Genomic DNA, 19657 nt, shown 5'->3' with positions numbered 1-19657 from the left:
ATTTCATATTCGCTCTCCGCTACGCCCTATGTACAAGCCCCGTGTCATAATGTTTACAGATATGACGTTATGCCTTAAAGACCGTCAATACTACTTGGCCAGAGGGGATTAGACTACACAGCGAGGTCACTGACAGGTGGCTATCTCATTAACTCAGCTCTCAACAAACATAAGAAAAAGAGGATCATGGGGGACCAACAGGCACCGATTGGGGAAGTTTTCTATACAGAGGGAGCAAGTAGCTACAAGTAGGACAGTGGGGCTTTAAAATAAAATCAAAATCGATATCAAGCACAGTGATTTGGGAATACCCGCAAACTTATACAACATGTTAATTGGTTAACGCCCTTGCATAGGAAAGCAAAGGGTTCCATCCTCGACAGGAGTTTACATTCTTGAATCCGGCGTTTCACCCATATTCGTGACATTAGTCCCCCTCGACCCAGTTGTATGCTGGAAGTTATATTGATTACGGGGCCCTTTGGAAAAGCGTAAATAGTGACGAGGCTACCGTAAGACCATAATATGCCGGTTCAAAAAAAATAAAAAAAATGGGTGACTTGTTTTTTTCCATAATATGCGCCAGGCTACTGCGGAGAACATTCGATGTCTTGCAAAATGGGAATTTACCCTAAGGGATTGCAAAATGCTTCATCACTGTATTGAAAAGGTATTGTTTACAGGTTGACGACGGTATGGTCGATGCTATTAGAGCAACCTTTTTGCCTCGGCTACTGTGTCGCAAACTGTTGTTTGAATATAGTATTGACAAACGAAAATGCTCCCAATTGTACTCTGTTTTTATTGATCTGTTGATTGAAACCTGGGCTGTATCAGTCAAAGAGTAGAGTTTATTTCAATTGGCGACTAGATAATGCCCCACTGGGAATTACTGGCAAAATATATTGTCAGGAAAGTGTTCTACATAAGAAATACACATTATTAAAGAGAAATGGTTTGAGTTCTATAATGGTGGATTATAATCTGGACAGCAATTTTCGTTGAACATACATCAATAAAAGAGTAGAGTAAATAAAGACCCGTTTCGTTACCCGGTGGGGTACTTTGGATTCAGCACCTCAAAACTTCATTCAACATTATAAATGTAAACGACATTATATCTGCACACCGATCTGGTTTCAGAAAAAGACAAAATCACATGTAACGTGTACTGCGCTTGTCAAAGTGGCGGACGACTGGTTAAACGCAATGGATCAGGGTCAATACACAGGGTCAATCTTTGTCGTTCTTCAAAAAGCCTTCGATTTGATGGATACTGAAATACTAAAAACTCTTACTAATAGGCGTCACGGTCATGTGAATCGCTGCAGTGGTTCAGGAACTATTTGGTTGATCGAAAGATAGTTACTGGTGTAGTTTCTGATGCTTTACCATTGACCGGTGGAGTGCCTCATGGCTCTCTACTGGGCCCATTATTGTTCGTCGTATTTATTATTGACATGCCTCATTCTTTTGAAAAAAGTAAAATACATATACGGATGACACTATGTTGTATTACTCACATACCAATCCGTCTGATGTACGGTCAGCTCTTAACAAGGAAAAACTCGATTAGTACGTGGATATCTCGGAATAAACTGAAGATTAACTACAGCAAGACCGTCGGTATGTTAATTGTAACAACAAATTTGCTGAAAAACACGATAAATTAATTTTGAAAGTTCGGGGAGAGGTATAATGAGAGGGAAATAATATAAGGGAGAATCTATTCTGATTGAAGTCAAGGTTCTATATGATGGAAACTTTTCCCCTTTTTCCTGGAGTCGCATTACCCACAGGTTCAAAGCGTTAATATAACGCTCGAGTTTCTAATAGCAATTGTATTGACGTGATAAATTAGTTCTAATTGGACGGCAAATAGAAAGGGCGAGAATAGGCGGTTTTCGTTTAAAGTCTCGTGAACCCATGTCAAGTTTGACTTATTCAGAACCATCGGGGATTCAACAGATATACTCCCCGACTGCCTTTTTCAATATGTGCGCTGTAATTACATGCATGATGACCGGTATTAAAGCGATAATGAAAACGGATGAGAGTGTAAATTGAATATTTACGAGAGAATCGAAATATCAAGTATGGAGCACGGGGAAGGTCAATTAGATTATTCTCTTAAATTTTATCGTATAGGAACCTTGCATGGGCTCCGAGCTGCAATCTACTATTCAAATGGTTGAAAAATCGTTGCATTTGGCTCAGAATGTATAAAAAGCGTGAAGCTATAGTGCCAGAATTTTCAGAAAAAATTGTTAACGTGAATGAGCGTTAATAATCATACGACAGACGCTTAGAAATTAGCATGAAGCGCTATATAATACTACTTCCACTACTGCTAATACTATTACTATTACTACTTCTACTACTAATAACAATACGAATACCAATACTTATATTATTATTATCATTATTAATATCATTATTAATATAATTAATATTTTTACTACGGGGAAATTGCCTTTAATTTCTTTTTCATAGTTTAGACGAACGATACACATAAATACAACCTACTATTGCTTATAAAGAACAAAACATTACAACAGTGGCGTATTCAGCAATATTTTTCTTCTTCTGCATTATTGCCCTTTATGACACAGGTAATGAATGATTCCTTCGTGACTGGTTCTTTCCCAGAAGATCGAAAAGTTCAGCCACTGATGAAGATTTAAAAAGTTATCGTCTTTTTGCAAACCTGGGTTTCTTTGGTAAACTTTTAGAAAAAATTGCAGCAGTTAATTAGCTACAATAGTACTTGGGTACTTTTAATTTGTATGCATAGTCGAAATCAGAGCCACATTTCACAAAACTTGTCATCTGTGACAAATGACAATTTTTGTTATAAGCTAGTGACATCCTTGCTTCTGATTGGTTATCAGTAGATTTATCAATAATTTTCGTAATTTGTCATTAACAAAAGGCTTTGTGAAATAGGTCCCTGGTTTCCGTTCGTTTCATAGGGTTGAAACTGCTCTTTTGCGAGCGATGAATGACATCCTTTTATCTCTTGATAAAGGAGCGGAAGTCATCCTTGTGCTGTCAGATTTTGCAGGCGTGTTCGACACCATTTAGCATGACATCTTATGGCGACGCTTGAGAATGCGCTCTGGAATTGCCAATCAAGAAAGGTGTATATAGTTCTGAATCACAGCGTACGCTGTATAGTGATTGGAAACGATTGGTCATCCCGACGTATCATTTCTCAGAGAGTCCCTCAGGGGTCCGTACTTGGCCCAATCTCGCTAAACATCTCTTTAAAAAAAGTATAATTGATACCCATACCATTTATAAGATTTGTTTATGTGGACGATAGGTAACTGTAAATCGGATTTAAGAGAAACAGTGATGTTGATGTTATATCAGAAATATCAAATTGTGTGCGATCGTTTCAAAGAGTGGTCTCAAGTAATTGGATTGAAACTCAATAGTACCAAGACTGGATTTCTTCATGTTTCTTCACGCTGCAGATTAAGTAACCCAATATTGACACTGAATTTAGATTGCACTTTTGTTCATTCAACCAAAACATGTACAAATCTACAGGTCATTTTTATGATAAGTTCATGTTTAAAAAAAATATCGTTTCACAAGAATGTTGTTCGGCATCATTTTGGGTTGTACAAAAGAGCGAAAATTCGAAAGTTTTTGGACAGGTTTACCGCCAAACGTTTAATTTATGCTATTGTTATGTAGTGTTTTTTATTTTTGTAATAGTTGTTTTTGGTCTTCTGTCTTATCAAATTTAAAATTTACAACTAATGCGAAATTCAACAGCGCAGCACAAACAAAGAATCGTCTAAAGAAATTTACATTGGCCATTTACGAGGAAAGTGCAATTTTATATGCAGCCACTGTTTTATTTAATAACTTGCCAGAAATACTTTAGAAATATAGAAACATACGAAACATTCAGAAATAATTTGAAAACTTACTGATTTAGCTCTATATCAATCTCCCAATTAAGAGCCCAGTGCACGATTTATACTAATTCTGTATCCGTTCTGTAACGTGCATAGACACATGCAATTATGCCTTCGTGTTTTGCGCTATACAAAAACGTTTAATTACTATTAATATTAAGTTCAAGAAGATCTAGAATTAAATATTCAAGATTCGAGTTTGTATTTTAATAACACTTTGTTAAAGCCCCTTTCAGGAATTTTCAAGCCTTTAAAAACGTATATAAATATCAATATGTAGCAGCAAGACGAATAAAACACTGCCAATTGAAAAAATCTTAATTTAAAGAAAAAAATGAATATAATTCGTTTTAATAATACTTTTAGGAAAGTTTTAATTACGATTTTTACTTTTTTGGCCTTTTAGCGAGTTTTTCACCGTGCAAATCCCTGCGACACCCTTTAAAGTAAAACACCCTTTCGCCTATCAGGATCGAGTATATACCAATAAAAAAAAGCCTTTCTCTTCTTCTATGTTCCTGGGATAAACCTAGACAGCGCTCAGACAAGCGAGAGTCAAGCTTGGTATCGCTAGAAGTTTGTATCCAGGTCGGGTTTGCCGAAGGATGCAATTCACATATCAAATTGATTTTATTCTGCCTGTTATTTCTTTAGCCGGCTTTCAATCTGATATAATTCGGAGGAAAGGGCGAGGTCGGCTGTAACTAAATTTCAGTTTGACACATCCGACATAGATAGGTGGGCACCATGGCATGAAGTGACATGGATTTTTGCAAAGGTATTCCCGAATGGAAGAGATATATTCCATCCTCCCCCACCCTCAAAGAAAAAGATAAATTGAAACATACGCTAGCAATTTAAACCTAACATGTATGATTGGAATACCAAGACGAAATTCCCCATATCAAAATTTAATATGACTTACAAATTTGTTTCAAACCCTTTTCATGTTTCTGTTACCCTGATGTTGTTTTGTTGCTCCAACTCAAACCATATTTATACTACAATATAAACGCGTTTTAGCTCTCCTATTCGTTTCGTCGAAAGGGTTCAATATGAAGTCCCTTTTAAAGTGTGAATTAAATTATTGAGATTTCCTGGTTTAGACAAACATTGTTTTAAAAACGATCAGGGAGGGAATATCGTTTTTATCATCTTGAGAGGGATAATACTCCTTGCCTCAAAAGGAGATTTTGATTGGGGGATCAAGGAAGTGCAGCGTTTCCTAAATGCTAAGCCGCCTAGGCTTCGATTCATCGTACATGTATGAACAATTTCGCCGACTTAACATCATTGAAACACGAGATAAATGTAATCTACGCATCTGAAAGACATATCGGCGAATTTGTTCTTATGATATAATTTCGAGAATCGATACACTGAATTCTACCACGCCAATTGAAATATATCCTCATTCTAGTTTTGACACCCACTAATAGAAAAGAGACTAACGTACCGCGAAATTCTAATGAAAGTGGATCTAATAACATGTTAAATTAAGTATAAGGTGCATACTTGTTTAGGTTAGGGAGAGGTTCAAGTTTAATAATGATCTCTACTCCATATTCTCGAGGGAGGCTTGGGGGGGGGGGCCTCCCCTCGAAAGAAATGTTCAAGTATCCCCTCCTTTTCTTGATTTTAAATGAATGAAAGCGAGGCACACTTAACAAGTTAATGCCATAACCCCACGACCCACAAATCCATATTGAAGCCTTCGCAGCTCCCACCGCCCCCCCCCAGTACAAACTATTCTTCTCGAACATAACCTACTTTACACTGGTTAACAAATTCCAATTTAACCCGGCCCAATTCTTAATTGCATTTCATCCAATTTTATTTCTTGATTTAATATTTTGTTTCTAATATGATTATTCTGCATCTCAACGATGTCGCTGGCGTTGAGTTGGTACATCAAAATGAAAATTTAAAAAGTACATACCGTTACAGGTTAAAATATTTGAAAATCAAATATATTTTGATATCTTTTTTTCAATATCTCTGTTTATTCATTCTATATTCATAATCATGACTCATTATGTGTATGTTTAGATTATTTGTTTCAACCAAATGAAGAAGACATTCCTGATATGTAGAATAAATAATATGTTTATACCTAGACTTAAACTTAAACTCAAACGTAAACTCAAACTTAAACTTAATTTTGCACTTATACTTTTACCTATACTTACAGTTACATTTACACTAACACCTATAGCTATTAAACTTTTACTTATACACATCATTAATTATTACTTATTATACTTATGCTTACATTGATACTGATATTATATACTTGATGATCGTATGATGATTGTATGTAAGAATATAATTATACGTGTATCGATGAAAGCCAACTACAACACAAATAATATGAGCTTTGTGGTTGTTTCAAAAGAGAAAGCAATGATTGAAAATTATGACACCTGGGCCCCGTTGCATAAAACCGACCATTGATGGTAACTTTGTAATTTGTAATATGGCATCTACCTGGAAAGTCATAAAAGAAACTCTTCGAAAGCAAAAGACCAAGTCAAACATTAATATTAACAATGATGGTCAGACAATTTCAGACTCTAAGGATATAGCAGATTGTTTTAATAAGTATTTCGTAAATGTAGGCCCTATTCAGGCATCAAAAATAAATTCCAATGGTTCAGATTATTTACAATTCCTTTCTTCAAATCCATGTGATAAATCGTTTGTCTGTATGCCTACAAACTGTTTTGAAATCTTGAATATTATCAATTCATTGAAAATAAGTTATTCTTGTGGTCATGATGAGATGAGTACGCATTTTTTTTAAACAAATAGCAGGAAGTATTGTAACGCCTTTAGTACACATTTGTAATTTATCATTTACAACAGGAGTCTTTCCGGACTCACTGAAAATAGCAAAAGTAATTCCAATATACAAAAAAGACGACTCTTCTCTAGTTTCAAATTACCGACCTGTTTCTATCTTACCAAGTATTTCTAAAGTCTTAGAAAGACTGACTTATAATAGACTGTATGATTTTCTAACAAAAAAATGAACTATTGTATGAAAATCAATATGGTTTTAGAAAATTTCATTCAACGGAGTTAGCATTGTTACAATTATTTTATAGAGTGTCAAATGCCTTAGCTGATCATAAGCATGTTATTGGAGTATTCATGGATCTGAGCAAGGCATTTGACACTCTTGACCATACAATACTTATACGTAAATTGGAATACTATGGATTGAGGGGTGTTGCTATACAATGGTTTAAAAACTATTTAACAAATAGAAAACAATATGTATGTTATGATTCAAATGAATCAGAATTATTATCTATAACGTGTGGAGTGCCACAAGAGTCAATCATTGGCCCTTTGTTATTTCTGATATATGTAATTGATATTTATAATTCATCAAATGCACTACAATATATTTTATTTGCTGATGACACCAATGTATTTTGCTCCAATTCGGATTTTCAGATCCTTTTAAGAAATATTAACGCTGAATTACCAAAATTATCAAAATGGTTTAGAAGTAATAAACTGTCTCTTAATTTAAAGAAAACAAACTATATATACTTTCAGAACAGAAAAAATAATGATATTCCGAACATTGAAATTACTTTGGATGGTGAATTATTGGAAAAAAAGGATAGCACAAAATTCCTTGGTGTTTTGATCAATGAAAATCTGAGATGGAATAATCATGTGCAATATATTTCTAATACTATTTCACGTAATATTGGTATTCTCTGTAAATTGAAATATTATTTCCCTTCAAATATCTTGTTTATGTTATATAATTCATTAATACTGCCATATATTTCATATTGTAACATTATATGGGCAAATTCGAAAAGTAACGTTTACACCATTATACTATTACAAAAGAAAACAATGCGTATATGTACTGATTCTTCCTATCGCGACCACACCAATCCCTTGTTTTCAAAACTAAAAACTCTAAAAGCTGATGATATTTATATTCTACAAATAGCACTTTTCATGTTTCGTTTACAAAATGGTCTACTACTTTCATATTTCCCCCATTGTTTAATTTGAATAAAACCATCCACTCTTACCCTACAAGGCAAACTGAAAAATTCCATTTAAGAAATCCTAAAACCGCATTGGCTCTCAAATCCATAAGACACGCCGGCCCAGACATCTGGAACTCTCTGCCCATTGTAATAAGAAACCTTAGGACATTGTATTCATTTAAGAAGGCAGTTAAAACTATGTTATTATCTAAGTATTGTCGTGTGTAATTGCACTGTATTCATGTTCTTGTGTACAGTGACTGTATATTCAATAATGATGTGTACTCGTCCATGACCTAGCATCGTTTAGCCATTTTATGAATGAACCTGCATTCAATCAGCAGATGTACGAGATTTATTGTGTTATTACCAACGCTCCTTCTCTCCCCTTTCCTTTTCTTCTCTGCAAGTCAGTCTTTTCTATTTGTATTTGTTATTGTTGTTGTATCTAAGTTGAGGGCTGCGGGCACGTCAAGCTACTTTGCTTATTTCTGTAGCCCTCCTGCATCTAATGTATGTTAATTATGCATTCAATATATTTGTTTAAATTCGTTCATTATCTGTATAAAATTATATACACTTAAAATATTGTATCAAACCATATTATGTTCATGAAAATGTATGATGAAAAAAGAAGAAAAAAAAAGATGCAGAAACCAAACCAATAAATCAAATTAATGGCAACTACCATGGTAACAGGGCTCAACATCCAATTATATTCAAGGTTTCCATGGTAGTTACAGTTGATGGCAAAGTTGTCATCATTGGTAAGTTTTGTGCAACGGGGCCCAGAATCGGTGATTGATCGCTAGATAACAACACTGCAAAAAGTAAGTTGGTATATTTGTGTAGGTTAATTACCAAATAGGGTATGATCAGGGACATGCTACTTTCAAGTAGTATTTGGTCAAAATTTCACCGTCAGATATATATTGTATTTTGTTCCATTTCTCTTTTTGTCTCAGTCTAGTGTATGTGTATTCTTTTTTTTTCCTGCTCGTGTATACTAAGTCAGAAGTAATCCAGTAAACCTACACGCAACAGGCCTAGCTATTACGTAGGCTCACTTTTCATTTCCGTATAAAATGATTTACAAAACATCCTTTCACCTTAAGGAATGTCGATGTTGTGTAAAATGTATTGTGCTTCGTTGTTTTTGCATGGATTATGAATAAAAGATAGCCTTTGTGCAGGTCACCTGATTTATTCATTGCTTAATATCTAATCCACAGATTCTACGGTTTTGTAAATATATAACCTTTTCGCCTTTTGTCTGCTCAGTTTAGGGGAGATTACCAGTCGATACAGTTACTTACTGATTCTAAGCATGGGCTTTATTACAGGGGACCAATAACTCAAATGATATAAAGTTATCCCTTAGAAAGGAGAGGATTGAGACGGTCAATTTGTTTATGTGTTCTACGAAATGGTATCGTTGTTGTAAGTGGTGTATAATTACCAAACAAACTGTATCAGAAAAAAATGGAATGGGTAAAAGATAGAGCAAACGGAGTAGTCGTCCCGACCGCAAAACACACTTGGTCTCTTCCGAGCATATGAATGTTGTTTTAGACAAACTTATTTTCAAGAAGAATATTATTATTCCGGCCAGAATAAGTCATTAACCGCATGTCTGCACAACTGTGGCTGAATCAATACCTTCCCCTTCAAAAGCAATAATCATCTACCTCGAAATAGGCTTTTAAGGATTTTTAGCGTATACGCACACATTCGTCAAGGATGATAAAAGAAATTATTTTAATCACGCATGGAAAGAATCCAACCACTACTAAATCAACAGCTTAATGCTGGAGAAAAGTCATCAAGCATGAAGATTCCAAAAACGAATTCCATATTAAGACCAATCTATTATCCTATGATATCAACTCGGAGGCAGAGCAAAACACCATTAAAACAAAAAAAATTGCCATTATCTGTAGTGTTTGAAGTACTAATCCAGTTATTTTATTGTCTAAAAATGAACCATCTATTTAGCAAAATGACTGTAAGTGTCATTAAACACGCTGATTTCTAGTGCGAGTTACACTTTAGGAATAAATCAAAGTTAAATGCACGATAATCGTGACGCTTGAGTTTTGTGTCGATAAAAGTGTTATTATTGGTTAAAGATAAAATTCTTCCCAGTGCGAGTTTCACATTAAGAATAAACCAAAATTAAAGTCACGATAATCGTGACGCTTGAGTTTTGGGCTGATAAAAGTTTTATTATTGGCTAAAGATAAAATCCTTTCCAGTGCGAGTTTCACATTAAGAATAAACCAAAATTAAATGCGCAATAATCTTGACTCTTGAGTTTTTGGTCGATAAAATTGTTATTATTGGTTAAAGATAAAGTTCTTTCGCGAGTTTCACATTATTAAACAACAATTAAAGGCACAATAATTTGGACTTTTCTGTTTTGGTCGATAACAGTGCTGTTATTGGTTACAGATAAAATTCTTCATAATTCTCCTGATGGAATTGAGTGTTGCTAAACGTGATTATGATCCATAAGACAAAATCAAAATACAAAATTGCTTTAGAGACACGATTTCACCGGCGAATGAAGTCGGATTAAAAAAATTGCAGCCTATGCCTATAACATTATACTACATCATAACAAGGTAACACCCTTAGTTATAATAAGCTTGGGAGCGAACTTCTTTACAGTGATCTGTTTAACGCGTGACTGTTATCGCTTTTGCCCAGTCGAAGGTACTCTCTAAATTTGAAAGTCTTATTTTTAAATCTTAAAGTCTTACTTTTAAATCTAACAGAGACTGATATTAGTGACGAACCCTTTGGGATTTAAAATAAGTCTAAGCTAAGACTTGAAATTTTAAGTCCCTGAAAAGGTTTAAAATTTAAGTCAATTGGATTTATATTTCAAGTCTTTTAATATTTATTTTAAACCTTTCTTGGATTCATTTCAAAAATAAATCTAAGCTAAGACTTAAAATTTTAAGTCCCTGAAAGATTTAAAGTTTAAGTCAATTGTATTTATATTTCAAGTCTTTTAGATTTACTGGTCTAGCTAAGCCATTAGAACCATTTGGTAAAACTTCCAGCCAATTGAACGGCAACAACACTTCAATACTGGTACGTCTGTATTATCAATTTAAAGGCATCGGTAATAAGTAGACTTATACATAATTTAATTAATCGAATTTTTTTCATATACTTGTATTTTATTGAAATTATTTTAGTTCATAGTTAATGTTTCCCTTATTCATGTTTAATTAAATGGAATTCATACGAAGTAGCGAAATGTCCTAATAACTTGTAATTTATATTTGTAGTATTTTCGAAATGAATTGCATATACCTAAATCATCAGTAATTAAGAAATATGCTGTAAATTCAGAAAAATTATTAAAAAAACATAGATCTGCACGCACCCCATATTCAATATGCAAATTAATTGGTGTCAGCTGGTTCAACTGGAAATATGCCAACAGTCAGTCATCAACAGGTGCAACTGGAAATATGCACATCTTATTGGCGAGAAGTTTAAGTCTTTCCAAGATTTATATCTAGAAGCTGGTTTCGATAAAACTTTTAGTCGAATTCCCAATTTATTAAGTCTTAAAGACTTGAAATATTTTAAGTCTCAAAATGGATTTAAAATTTAAGTCCTAGAAATTAAGAGAGTAACTGAGCGATGTTACACGCAAAGTGTCGCAGAGAGTAAACCGTCCTTAAAGAAGAAAGAAATCCTCGCATATCATCATAAATTGTAGTTTTTCTTTTACCTTGATATAAATAAGAAAGGTTTTTGTCAACTCGTGTTGATTTGCCACGCCGAATAATTTTTTCCGCAAGGTTTCTTCCTGTCTTCTGCCTCGCGGCCATTGAGGCGAAGATAGGTGGCAATGACTGGTTATAAAGAGTCATTATTCAGTGTGTGATTGATTCTTCTTGTTTTATTCAAGGGACCTCCTTCACCTTTCTTGACTTGAAGTAAGACTTTGACCTTTAATCATACTTCCGATCGAGTGGCATGCCACACGTATACCTCTGGTTGCACCTCCGAGATTGCAGTCTTCCCCTCTCTTTTCTCTCTCTCTCTAACTCTCTCGCCTTCGTTTTTTCGTTTAGTTGTGATTGATTTTTGCTTTGTTAAACCTATTAAATTTTGGTTGGTTTCTCTTCGTTATGTTAACATCTGAATAGTCATAAAAGTGGGCAGACACTTAACAATTTTATTTGTAATTGTCGCCATTCCTTCTTTCTACACGGATCGAAATTCCTGATATTAAAATGGTTAAAAACAAAACAAAAACGATTTTACATGTATCATCATAAAATTATAAAATTTAGGAGATTTTATCAAACAGTACAAAGCAAACAGAAATCCTTACTGGAACAAAAGTTCTCAATCTCAAATGTGCATGAGTATATGAGTTTCTAACCATGCTTCCTGAAATTGGACTTGTTTTTTCTTCATATATCTTGTAAAACACTCCTAAAAGTGTGAGATACCTCTTCAAAATTTTACTTCCAATTTTTGTCTACCTTTTAAATACAGAAAAATCAATCACTCCACATTTTTGACAGTTAATAATCATAATGTTAATCGTATCACGCCGAGGTTTACATATTGTAAAGTTAGAGGATGTCAAATTTATTGTCATGTTATTGAGTGTTATGATTTTCCTTTGAATACCATTCCGAAATAGAATGCCTTAAATTCTTAATTAGATTTCAATTACTTAAAATGCAACTCCGTGAAATGTGCGTGTGCCAGTAATTAATTCAGGATGCAACAATACCATTGTTTATCGCACCTGAATTTCAGCTGTGATGGGCAATAACATCAGAATTAATTACAGATAGTGACACACACAGATTTTGATTTTGCAAGAGTAAAATGCAGGTATCCAAAGCATTATATGGAGTATAGGGTTACATTAAAACGTTCTTGAACTTCCTCCAAATGAATTTGACATCAACTTTAAATTTTAAAATGTGAAAATCTCAAAGATTCATAGCTTTTGAGTTAATAAGTGTCAAAAGTATCCTTTTTGCAAATTACAATTCACCCCACTCGGCTCGAAAAGAGCTCACAGCGTCATACAACTTCGAACGTTAACCAAAAGAAATGTGTTTCTTTCCATATCATTTATATTCGTTTGTAATATATCGGTATAGTATAATTTCTTTCGACTACTTACATTCGTGTAGTCAACGTGCATGACCAGAGTGTAGTTCTTGAGAAAGTTTGGATTAGCATTGATATCAGCAACAGCCATGCGACCTGCTATCTCCAGCCCCTCCCATGTTCCGCCAGGAAACAACGCTACAAAGTGTATTTCACCTGGTACCGGATCACCGCCGGGCATCCCCGCAGAATTCAAGGCGCCATCAACCATGAGCCTCCCGCTCATCAGGCCCACGGCTGCAATCAAAGCAATCAGCATCATCACCGATTTGCGACGTTCCGTCTTCTTTGGCAGTGCATGTATATACATATATAAAGTTTGCGTTCCAATTTAAGATTTGCGTTTGAAGTCGCGAATATCAAACGTGCATGTACGATGCACAGATGTGGTTTGTAAAGGAATTTGATGTTTACTATAAATTATGTGGCTCAAAAGTTTCGCTTATAACACTTAGGCATGGTTCGGAAACACCGGAGTCAAGAGCTGATGGATAAAATTATGAGCAAACCAAGCTGCGCGCTTTTATCATGCTTTAAGAATTCCACTCATTTGGTACGCCATCTACGGGTATGCAAGATCATCGTCCAAAAGATATATAACGTCCGCGTGTACATGGATATCACTGAAAAGAAAATACGTGTATATATACTTTTAGAAATGTTTTTGTTTCTAAAGTAGAGTTGGTGCCCCCCTCCCCTCCTCGTCCTCTTATTTCCGATCCGCGGACATAAAAGAGAAAACCACCCTGAAATTTGTGGCCAAATGTTATATATTTGTTTGATTCTTTATTTGTTTTTTTTGGGGGGGTCTTTATTTCTTTTGACTTTTTTCTTTAATAATTTGGTTGAAAAAACAGGGGAACATTATTGCTAGGTTCTATAGTTGCTTTCATTTGCAAGATTGTCTTTGACAGGGTCTGTCTGGACAAATCTCTCTCCCCCCCCCCCACCTTTCCAACTGTCCAGGATCCGCTCCTGAAGCGGAAAAGTTACCGCCCCTTCCCCTGATTCCTACTCTCTTAAAAAAAAGAGGGAATTTTCACTCTATTTTCACTTTCTTGGGAGTGACGTCCGTGATCACTTGTTTAGGAGTGAAAATCGATTGATTTTAGAGTGCTCTCTAAGAAGAAAAGAGTGAATGTTCACTCTATTTTCACTACATTTTCACTCTCCAGAGGAGTGACGTCCGTGATCACTCGATTTTTTTAGAGAGATATACCGACACAAATATTATAGATCAGGTCAATTATTTCCTAAACCGCATTTTAGGTCAAGGGCATGTGCAACAGTCTCTAAAATCAAATCAATTCTGCGCTTAATTCCGATCGAGTCGTCGCCTAAGCAATTAAGCAAAGAGGCTTTTCAGTCATATTAAAACACGCCACGTCATTTGGAAAAAATGATGTCAGGAGCACATGTCAAATTTAAGCATGTCTTTCTTCCAGTTGAAGAGTCTCTACACTCTATGTGCCCCCTCCCCATCCATCCTTTCTGTTCCCTGCTTTATAACGCACCATGTTATTAAACTCACATTTATGCATATTTTGGTATAATGTTAAAGGAAAATAGAATGAACCTTCAAAGCGAACCTGCACGTAAGGGCGTGAACCTACCGAGTGGAGTGGCGTCATTTTATCAATCTCAGTGAAGAAGAGCGTAGAACACACTGAATGAGGCAAGGTTCAAAATGATGATCGGGGATGCAAGATAAAATGTATTCCACATTCTTAAAGGAAGGTTTGCAAAGAATAGCGCCATTACACTAACGACTCTGAATAGAGAAAACCAGCCGTAATCTTTTTTAATCGTTATATGTATGTATGTATGTGTGTGTATATATTATGTACACAACCATATATATATATATATATATATATATATATATATATATATATATATACACTATACAAAGAATTAAGACGACATAATGTTAAAAAAGGTGCGTTCCCTGCCAATTTACAGAGACTAGTCATTTGAAAAGATTTGCATTTTAGCTGCATCGTTCCATGATATGCAGTTAACGCTGGATCGGTCAAACTTGCGTGAAATAAAGTAATTTTCAAGAACTACATCTCTATTTCTCAAGAAACTGCAGGGGATATGTATACGTATACATGTATATCAATGCAAAATACTAAAATGAGACAGGAAAATGCGATGTCTGAAGCAAGACAGCGTATAGGGGGGGGGGGGGAAGATTTCATGATCAAATTACAATGATTTGGGTTTCTGATCTAGTTCACCGCATATACCACTCTGAAGACAGAAACTGCACGTATTGTCTCTTTAGAAGATAAAAGCTGTGTATTGAAAAGAATGTGACATTGAAATTCACTTGAACAAAAATAATGTGAACCAACGTCAAAACAAATTTTCCACGCATCTTGCGGATAACAGATATGGAGTATGAATGAACGAAATATAACCCAGATTTGGGAGAAGAGTGGGTGGGAAGAGAGAGAGAGAGAGAGAGAGAGAGAGAGTGAGAGTGAGGAACGAGGGAGAGAGGTCTCAAAAGGGCACAGAGAGAAATAAAGAGATGGAGAGAGGGGATGGGGTGGAAGAGTTGAAGATTACATTAAGTAAAAGCGAGTGTGTGTGTGTGTGTTAGAGAGAGAGAGAGAGAGAGAGAGAGAGGGTGGGGGAGGGGCTGAAATGGGACAGAAAATGATATTTTTTTGCCTTCAACCCTCTCCCTCTACCCCTCGCCCCCTCTACTCCTCTCACGCTCTCTCTCTCTCTTTCTCTCTTTATCGTCACCCCCTCTCTCTCTCTTTATCTTCCCCCTCTCTCTCTCTTTCCTCTCTCGTCATCTCTCTCTCTCTCTCTCTCTCTCTCTTTCAGCCTTTATTTCATATACGTATTTAACATTGTTTATTTCTTCATTTATTGCAGCCAAAAGGTTATATTTCAAATTCAAATTAACACAAATTAAACACCAACCGTTACATCACAATCAGACAATGGTAAAAATAATTTACACACAAAACTTATAATAGAGTAAACAAAGAGAGTGGTTCATAAATAACTGAATATCTATGTGGTGGCTACAATAATAAGATGTATGATGTCAGCTTAGAGCAATAAGTCTGTTTATTGTAAGAGATGAGGGAGTACACAAATCTTGTTTTTATGTTTTATATTAACAATGTCCTTTCCTTTAAAATGAAATGAAAATGAGGAACGCAAGTATAGTTCAAATCCTCCACTATCATGCAAAACTAAAAAAATGAAATAATAAATGAATAAATAATAGATACATATGTAGATAGATAAATAAATGAATAAATCAATGAATGAAAGAACAATTAGATAAATAAAAACCGACATCTGAATGTATCCTTTATATTTTCATATCGTTAAAGTCACATCAAGACATCTTGCTTTAGAATTCCGTGTATCTTTATATACATGGTACTGTTAAACCAAAAATCATTTCACAGAATTAAATCTAAAGGCCTAATAGTCCAAAATCTATTAAAAAAAAGGGGGAAATATGAAGAGTACTACTTTTCAGGTCAATGTTTGCGACTTGTCCTTAAGTGCGATCTTCGCGGCGAGAGAAAATGAAAATTGTATTCTTTTCAGCTTTTCAATGTCAATGTCCATTGTTAAGCAGTGGTCATGGAAACGCTTTGTGAGGAGAGCCATTATAATCTCTCTCGACCACACTACTTCATTACGTGTTTTCTATCTCAATACGTATACCTGTACTGGGCAGTCTCTTTGGCGGTCGCTTTACAATTTGAAAAAATCTTTCAAAGCCGAAGCTTTATCAGAAAACCATATTATCGTCTCGTCTATCCGTCTCTGTCAGCATGAGAGTGGGGATAGATGTGGCACGACGATCGTTTCCATGCAGATGCTTTCCGGGTTATTGTTCTCATTCCTCGATTGAAAAATCAGCGCCACAGCAAAGTACTACATCGACCTTTTCCAGGGTGGTTTCAGATTATATGACAATGGGAAAATGGGAAATTTCCTCTAAGTATCTGACAATGAGATGGAAAAAATTAGGCCTAAGATTACATTTTCAAATTTATTTTTGGGATCTATGATTTTAGAAGGGCCACAATAAGACAAAAATGTGGCCTATTTGTTCTTGGTACAAAATTTTGCGTACATTACCGGACCTTGGATAGCCAATATCAATCGCAGGAGATCACACGATATCCAGCGTTTTTAATAATGTAAAGTTGAAGGAAACTATATGCAACGAAAGGACATTTTAATATTTGATTAAGTTTGTGTGCAATTATTCAATTCAAAATTTTGATGAGAGTAATGACTCTCTATATTTAGAACAATAAGTGTCGAATCCTTGATTCTCTGGCAGGGGAGGGGCAAAAAGGAAAAAACAAAAAAATAAAACAAAACAAATTTTCATGGTTTAGGGGGGGGGGGGGGCAGGGGATGGATGAATAAGAGGGGGTATTTAATTTTCATACTTGATATGTACTGGAAAAAAAACATGCCAGATTTGGTCTCACGGCATAGGGGCCCGTGCCCCCTTACCCCCTATATGCACCTTACCACTTCAAAACCCGTGTTAGGAGGCTAGGAACTAAAAGCCATGTACTTAGCATGCTCGAGTTTAATTGCATTATCGCGCAAAATTGCACAATGCACAATTAGACGGGAAAATCCTTTCATTTCCCTTCCACCAAAAATGTACCACAGCAACCCCAAAAACATGTCGAAATACTATAATCCCTGACCTTGAAAGACACAGATAATGAAAAAAAAAAAGGAGACTTAAATTTAGAAGTCGTATAAATTATATCATATGAGAAAGTCAATGGGATTACAACAAAAATCCTTTCAGAATACATTGTACTCTTTAATCTTATTATGCCGGTATTCCGAAGTCTTGTGAACCCTAAAAAATAATTTCAGAAGGCTTACAAGACCGACATATCGGTCTCGTCTCCTCGGAATGAATTTTGTCAGAAAGTTCGTTGCACCAACATTGTCGGTCTCGAAGGATGTTGGTCTCATGGGTTATTGGTGATGAAAAATGAAAATTATATTAATACTATTAAGAAGAATGATAAGAAGATGAAGAGAATAAAAAGCGGGTAGAACATTGTTTTTCCAAAATGAGGTCACAGATGAGGTCGCAAACTAAGCCTTATTATCACATGCAAGATGTATATAACTGTAATTAAAGTAAAACTGTAATTAACTCGTATCTTGTTTGTCATTATTCCTGTGCTTTGATAATCATGTGGGCATTCAGTATTTTGAAGATTTTGTCATGCCATTAGGTACATCCTAATTAGATCCTTTGAAATCATCAATAGACGTCATTAAGGTTGGGTTAATGAGGACTGACCGTTTTTATATATAAAATCTTATGCGTAAAATAAGTTTGGATATAACATAACAAAATTGGATAAGTACCATGTTTTGATACAAAACGTAATTTGGATAATAACATAACGGCAAACATAACTAAAAAACTAGGCCTGTACATAACATCATATCACTACATAAAATACAACCCCTGGCAGTGAAAAATATCTCTCAAAAGTTCAAAGAAATTTCTTTTTTTTTAAAGAAAAATCAAGAAACATTGATTTGATTTTTTCGTGGACTTATCCTTCCTACACAAATGTTGCTGCTCGTGAAATTTATACACAGAGTAGTTGATATTGGAGCAGAAGGCCTGAATTATACAGAATTTTTCAACGTGCAGCGAGAAGGCGACTTGTTTAACTCACCAAGACGCCATGTTTAAGACGAGGCGAGTTTGTAACTCGCCAAGGCGCCTTCTCGCCATCTCCATGTTCTCGTCCGAAAGCAAGGCGCCTTGGCGAGTCGTATAAACTAACCTTCTCACTTTCTCGTCTAAAGAAAGGCGCCGTGGCGAGTTTTAACAAGTCGCCTTCTTGCCTTCTCTTCTCGCTGCACGTTTAAGCTTCCATACAATAAACCTTAAAGACAACTGGTATACATTATGCATTTTGGTCACGTCAGTTGAATTCTGACATCGTTGCATATTGCTTGACCATTACCGTGGCAACTTTTTTTCAGATCCAATACCATCCAGAGAGGCACAAAATTGTAAATGAGAGTAAAAACAAATGACGTTTAATTTCTCTTTCGAATATGACATTCATTCCCACGTACGTACGGACAGGTACCAACATCGTTGAGAGAGAAATAGCTACGAGAACTATTCGTGTAATAACATCAATATGCATATTCAACTTGTATATATACTACTCTCAATCAATTTGCATCCTAAAGACAACTATAGTTTGTCAGTAAAGGCCTGGTCTAAACGAACACACGGCGTATTTGTGCCACGACACGACATAAAACTCGGGCAAATTGTTGGTCAAAGGAGGTCGTCGCAAGACACTCATACGAAAGGTTGAGCATCGTGACACTGACTTGCTTCCGTGACACAAAATTGGACATGCATCTACGATTTTTTGTGTGGCATCTATGTCTTATGGCTATCTTGAGTCTGTCGTACGAGACAGAGACGGGAGATGGACGCTCGAGCGTCCAACGAGTGAATCACGACCCGATCAC

General features: G+C 35.4%; 1 protein-coding gene across 1 annotated transcript in view; it reads right to left on the bottom strand.

The window, feature by feature from the left end:
* Window positions 1-13593, bottom strand: part of LOC575641 (gamma-aminobutyric acid type B receptor subunit 1-like) — a 53910-nt gene extending 40317 nt beyond the window's left edge. The window contains exon 1 of the mRNA XM_030995779.1: window positions 13128-13593. Within this exon, the coding sequence (XP_030851639.1) occupies window positions 13128-13424 (297 nt within the window). The 5' untranslated portion in view covers window positions 13425-13593. The remainder of the gene's footprint in view (window positions 1-13127) is intronic.
* Window positions 13594-19657: the final 6064 nt, after the last annotated feature.

This window comes from Strongylocentrotus purpuratus, unplaced genomic scaffold (assembly GCF_000002235.5).
Source record: "Strongylocentrotus purpuratus isolate Spur 01 unplaced genomic scaffold, Spur_5.0 spur5_scaffold_3, whole genome shotgun sequence".
Taxonomy (NCBI): Eukaryota; Metazoa; Echinodermata; class Echinoidea; order Camarodonta; family Strongylocentrotidae; genus Strongylocentrotus; species Strongylocentrotus purpuratus.
Note: the sequence above shows the minus strand (reverse complement) of the source record. Positions and strands in the feature narration are given on the sequence as shown.